Raw genomic sequence first — 6515 nt, 5'->3', positions numbered from 1 at the left:
TCTAAATTTTCTTTCTCATTTTATTACGCTTCCTTAGGTTTCTTAGAGGATAGTTCAATCGTCGTTTTTCCATTTTACGATATTTACGCATCGTTTTGCGAAATATTTCACTCTAGGTTCTTTATGCCAACTAAGCCACTTATTATTTTTGCATTGATTCTTCCACTTGCCAATCACCACACAACTCATCTAATTACCTTTTTAACACATAATTCATCACTCAAACAATTTCCAACAACATCAATTCCTTAATTTTCCTTTAAAGGCCAAGTTGTAACCTAGGGCAATTCTAGGATTTCCATTCACTTTTAATCACTCCACACCTCACACAACCACATTATATCATCATATAATCATACAACAACTCATTAATTAATTCCCAACAAAATTCCAAAACTCAAAGTCATGACATTCCTCAAAATTTCTAAGTTAAATTTTCATAATTTTCATCAATAATTTTCATGGCATTTCTAGCTCTCACACATCATTCTAAGATATTATCATCTAATACACATTTTTCAATTGAGCTCTCTAACAAAACAAATCATCAAATTCCCCCTTAGGGTTCATGAATTCAATCCAAGGATTAAACCGTTAAAATGGTGAAGAAACTTACTCAAAAGCTTGGCACAAGACTCCTCCAAGCTATCATAAACCATTGGAGCTCCAAACAACTCCATGAACATCATTTTTCTCCAAAATTTCGTGGCTGTAAATGGCCCATATCTCACCAAAGAGAGAGTTTCAAGGTTAATGGATACCACCAATGTGTTTGGAAGGTTGTTTCCAACAAATTTCAACACAAAAATCGCTTGATTTGGTTAAGAAATGATCAAGTTATGGTGAAATGAAATTTTGAATGCAAATGGGGGTTTTTGGGGGAGGGGGCTGCGGGTTTCATGAAGGAGGAGGGAATATAAGATGATGAATAGTGTCCTAGGATGATGTGGCTTAAGTGGTTTAAGTGGGATGGGTCCCACCGTCACCTCACGCAATTTCAAACTCATTTGAATTTTCCTCCGATTCTACTAAACGTTCATAAATTCAAAGCCTATTTAGAAACTCTAATTTTTAATATTAACTATTCCCCTTTAATTAGGCTTGATCAGATGAATTCAGAGTCCTCCATTCGTTCGGAGAAAACACCGTTTTAAGCTATTGCGCGCGCCGTTGGCACGCTTCCCCAAAATGACTTACTTTCATCAGATTTTATCAAAAATTATATTTCCTAACTCAATAAACCATTTATAACTCATATTGGAAACCTATAGCTCAAAACTCAATCGACACGTTTTACGGTGCAGTCGTACCGCGATATTTTTACTCGCGAAAAATACTATTCACTGATTTTTCTGAAACTTGCCTATCCACCCAATTTTTCGTTCTGAATCCATTTCCAGGGTTATTTTCAACATCTGAGACCTTCTACTTAATTTTCATCTTCCTAGGGTTGAGTGTTGGCTAATTACCGTTTTGCCCTTTCTTTGTATTTTGGCCTAATCTTTAGGATTTTCACTGAATCTCCACTTAATTACACACTTAATAGTTTAAACACTTAATTTAAAATTGTGAGGTGTTATATATTCGAAGATAATCGGTTAAATGGAAGAAAAAGGATCAAAAACACTATGAACAATACCATTTTTCCGGTAATATTTCGGTCAATCAAACAACTTTTTTTAACTTTCTTACCAATTCATTTTCTCACCATATTCCTAGTAATTGTATTTCCCTGGTAACAAAAAATTTCTCCCCTACCAAATGCCCTCTAAAGAAAGGAGAAAGAATCTGGATGTTTGTTGGGAGAAAATATAAAAAAATTTACTCTTGCTCTTGAGCCTTTGCTTCATAACTTCGTGTGAGAGGTGAGTTGTTCTTTACTCTACGGGGTGTTTGGTAGAATAATTTTTTTAGTATTCCAGAAAATTGAGGTTGGTAATTTTATTTACCCACGTTTGGTACGAGATTTCTAAAAATTTTCTGAGAATCTGATTTTTCTGAAATTTTATTTTGTGTTTAATTTTTTTTGAAAAGACCATCCAAGAATACCCACCCAGGGGTTGTATTTTAGGATTCACATGACAAGGGAAAATTTAACACAACCAAACATAACATCAAGAAAATTATTCCAATATTCTGGGAATATTTTGGCATGCCAAACAATTTTTTGGTAACATTTTCGAAAAACTCATTTTCCCACCATATTCTAAAAAATTGTGATTCTCAGGTAAATTTTTTTTCTCTCTATCAAACACCTCCTATTCGGCATATTTTAATATTATTACTGTATGGAACATGGATTGTGATTGTAGTTGGTGCCAATATTTACTTATTTCAAATATTCTAATTAATGTTGCACTTAATTTTCTAATACAAATATTTCATTAACATTATTTAAGAAAGCATAGCATATTTAATTGATTTGGACATAGGGTACGTATGTCTAAGTCATACTCACCAATTAATCCAGAAGAGATAAAAAGATAATTTTTAATATATTTTTTTCAAAATTTGTATTTATTGAAATAACCTTATTATTTATGTCGGATAATAAACAAGAAAAGTAGTTTTTTTTTTACAAAAAAAATCTTTGTTTATTTAATAGTTAATCTGACAACTGACAACATATTATACACGACTTTTATTTTTATTCATATATCTTTAAATGTATCCTTAATCGAAAAAAAAATTTAATATATAATATCTTCAAACTAGATACTTTTAAAAAATTTCTTAGTCTCTAAGATTCTTCTTAAATGTTTATCCTCATTAAAAAATCAGCCCCAGATACGCGTTTAATGTTTTTCTATTCGAGATCAGATTTTCAATTTTTGCCTTAAATTAACATTCGATGTCTTTAATTAGAACCCCAAATTTTCACGCAAGAGATTATCACAATTACACGCTGGTGCCAGGAAACTTTCTTCAATGCAAAGGATGTATTCAAGTGAAATATATCTTTTTTTTCAAATAAAGAATTTTTTTTTATTTACATCCTTACTTTTTTTTATTTTTTTTCTCTAAGTTCTAATTTTTTTTTTTTTTGGTATAGATATAATGAATATAGCAAAGGTTTGCTCCTGGTGCCACCTCACACGTCACCATGTCAAAAAAAAGTCATAGAATCTTTCCATAAAACCCTCCTCGTCAATCCCAATTTCCAAAGATCATCAATTCTGTACCATATGCTATTTATTCCACCTCCATATTTAGACATTACTTTTAACTTTTTTAATTAAAAAATATAAAATTTAGATTAAAATATATTCTGTTTATAAAAAACTAACATAATAAATATAGCGTACATTAAATATTTTCCTTCTCTAAGAAGGAACAGTAGCTCATAACAACTGTTACAAACTCATTATATAACCCAACATTATACACCATATTTCATCACTTGCTTCCTTCTTTTCTCAATTCTCACTCTCGTGCATTGTTTTCCAATGGCGTCTTACGAAATTGAAGTGAAGCTTTCCTCTGCCACCAACCTTAAGAACGTGAACTGGCGCAACGGTCCCAATAGTCCATACGCCGTCGTTTGGGTAGACCCGAACCAAAAACGCTCCACCAATGTCGACAAATCGGGCGACACCCAAGCCAACTGGGACGAGAAACTCGTCATCCCCTTGCCGCCGTCGGCGACCATTGACGACTCCACCCTCTTCGTCGACGTGTTTCACGCTTCCTCCGAGTCAGAAGGCAAGCCACTTATCATCGGCTCGGCTCAGCTCCGACTTATCGAGGTCCAAAACAACATTAATTTTTACCATATGACAACGTTTTACACTTAAAAATATTATTTTTTGTATAGATTTTTTTATCTCCTACACGAGTGAGAGTGGATTCTACTTTTTATTTTCATTAAATTCACTTATTATTGTAGATAAAATTATCTCAATATAAATAGTAATTCCTATTTTTAAAGGGATTAACATTTTTTTTCTGCAATAAATATGAAAATAAAATTATTTGTTGTAACTAAAATAATATTGTTTTAGGATTTAAAATATAAAATATAAAATATTTTAGTGAAATTTTTAAAATACCTTTTTTTTAAAACCTAATATGAAATATTTTTTTATTTTTTAATGTTATTTTTTAGTAAATAAAGACACATTTACTTATGGATTTGGTATTTGTATTTGCAAAAGATATAAAATTATGTCCTTTTAAATAAGAGAAAAAAGTACATAGCAAAAATTTTGAGTGTTTTTTTAATTTAAATTTGAAATAAAAATATTAATTCAACTAAAATAACATCATTTAAAGGATAAATATTTTTTCTTTTATTTTAATGTTATTTTTTTGGTAATTACATGATAGGTCCGAAACGACGTCGGAATCGGGGAGCGCGCTAGCCGTACATTGAAGCTGAAGCGCCCATCTGGTCGACCACAAGGCACGGTTGACGTTAAAGTCGTCATCGAAGACACTGGCTATCGTGCGCGCAGTGCGTATGAAGCTCCTGCTTACTGTGTTCCACCACCTTCGCCAGCGTATGGTGGTAGTTCATACAATGCAGCACCACCCACCACAGGGTACGGTGCACCCATAGCCGCTGCATACGGTGCACCTGCAGCCGCTACATACGGTGCACCCGCAGCCACTGGGTACGGTGCAGCTCCTGCCACTGGGTACGGTGCAGCGCCTGCCACTGGGTACGGTGCAGCGCCTGCGAGTGGGTACGGTGCAGCCGCATCGTACGGGCAAGGAAGTTATGGGTACGGGCAGGGTGTGCAGACGGTGAACGTGGCAGCACAGGCACCGGTGGAGGAGAAGAAGAAGAGTAAGTTTGGTGGGATGGGGATGGGATTGGCTGTGGGTGCTGTAGCGGGTGGGCTTGGTGCACTCGCACTTGGAAAAGGTGTGGACATGATAGAGGACAAGATTGCTGATCGTGCGGCTGAGAAGGTTGAGGAAGATTATTCTGGTTATCCTGGGGAAGATTATTCTGATTATGACTTCTAGAGGATCATGGCAGTTTTTGGTTTGGGTGTGTCGTTTTGGGGTTAAAGTGGAAGTGAAAATAAGAGTACCTCTCATGTCGTTTTCGTGTGCGTGGCTTGACAGTGTTGTCGTTCGGTTTGTAAAAGTTGCGTCAGATTTTGAGTTTCAGAGGATCATAGCCATTTTGGTGTATGTCGTTCTGGTTAAAATGGAAAGTAGAATATTTACAAAAAAAAAAAAAAGTAGAAGTGTGGGTGCGTGTTCACAATTCTGTCCTTGATTCGCAGAATTTTATTCGAATATGAAAGAGCCTTTTGTTTATTTATTCAAGGAAAAAATATTTCTCTAATATTTTTAATGAATTCAAAATGATATCATTTTAGAATTAAAAAATTAAAAAATTATATTGATAAAGATTAATATAATTTTACAAAATATTAGAATTACAAAAATATCTTAATTTTCGTTCTAAAATGACATTATTTTGAATTCATCAAAGATAACTTATGTTCATTGACCGGAGAAATATTTTATTCTTTATTTAAAGATATTTCTTCTATGATCAGTCAGAATTTGAAAGGAGAAAAAAAAAACAATTTAAAAAGATGTTTGAATTTGGAAAAAGGACGTATCATAGTAATTACATTAAATGAAGAATTGAATTTTAAAGTTTTGAGAAAAATGTCAGAAATAACTCATGTCAGGCTTTAAGAGAGAGTAAAATAAAATATTAAACAATTATCAAATATCAAGTAAATGTTTAATATAACGAATAGGTGTGGGGATATGTACACAGGAAAAGAATAAAATTTGCATTTGGATTTTTAAGTTGACTCGATATAATTTCTCTTTCGTGATATTTATAAAGTGACTTTAATTAAAAAAAAAAATTAGCTTTTTCTAATTAAGTATTATAAAATTTGATATAAAATAAGCTTTGTTATGTCTAGTTCAGGAACATTGCAATGGAAAGTGATATATATACACACACATATACTAATTAATCTCCTTAGTCGGATCAAAGGCATAACATTCATTTCATAATTATAGAACTCATAACAATATTTATTGCGGCAAAATCAAAATGCATCTATGCCTTGCCCTTGCACCGGATTATAAACTTGTTACATTCATTTCGAGAAGTAATTGCATCTAATTCACTTGTTTTTTTAATAATATACTCTTCTGAAAACTTATATATCTTCTTCTTAATATAAGCTAGTACGCTTCTTATCACCTCCAGATGTTTCAAGTTTAGACTAACAAAGCCGGAATAAATCAAATTTCATTATATATATATATATATATATATATATATATATATATATATATATTAAGTTTAGAATAAGAGAGATGCGCTTTCATATAAATTAAGAGAAAATTATCAACGTCAATAAAAATTTAAAGGAAAATTATTTATCATCTAATATTAAGGACAAAAAATCAAAAATCAAACTTAAACCACAACTGACATGAGTGGAAGCATTTTTAGCATAATTTAAATAGGGATATGTGACCCATATTGAAGCAATGTCTATCGGTCTAGCCCACGGATCAGGCCCGAA

The 6515-nt window shown here is 32.6% G+C and overlaps 1 protein-coding gene across 1 annotated transcript; it reads left to right on the top strand.

The window, feature by feature from the left end:
• Positions 1 to 3446: 3446 nt before the first annotated feature.
• On the top strand, positions 3447 to 4971 carry LOC133315987 (WW domain-containing protein C11B10.08-like). Its single transcript, XM_061517669.1, has 2 exons — positions 3447 to 3746; positions 4327 to 4971. The coding sequence occupies exons 1-2, from the start codon at positions 3447 to 3449 to the stop codon at positions 4969 to 4971; spliced, it is 945 nt and encodes a 314-aa protein (XP_061373653.1).
• Positions 4972 to 6515: the final 1544 nt, after the last annotated feature.

The sequence above is a fragment of the Gastrolobium bilobum genome, unplaced genomic scaffold (genome assembly GCF_033153095.1).
Source record: "Gastrolobium bilobum isolate Gb01-03AN ecotype WA unplaced genomic scaffold, APGP_CSIRO_Gbil_v1 utg4229, whole genome shotgun sequence".
Lineage (NCBI taxonomy): Eukaryota > Viridiplantae > Streptophyta > Magnoliopsida > Fabales > Fabaceae > Gastrolobium > Gastrolobium bilobum.
This window is presented reverse-complemented; position numbering and strand designations above follow the sequence as displayed.

Excerpts from the sequence above, each read along its gene's own strand:
- LOC133315987 (XM_061517669.1), top strand. The coding sequence starts at position 3,447 with ATGGCGTCTTACGAAATTGAAGTGAAGCTTTCCTCTGCCACCAACCTT. Across the intron at positions 3,747-4,326 it reads CTCAGCTCCGACTTATCGAG|GTCCGAAACGACGTCGGAAT; the intron begins GTCCAAAACAAC and ends ATTACATGATAG.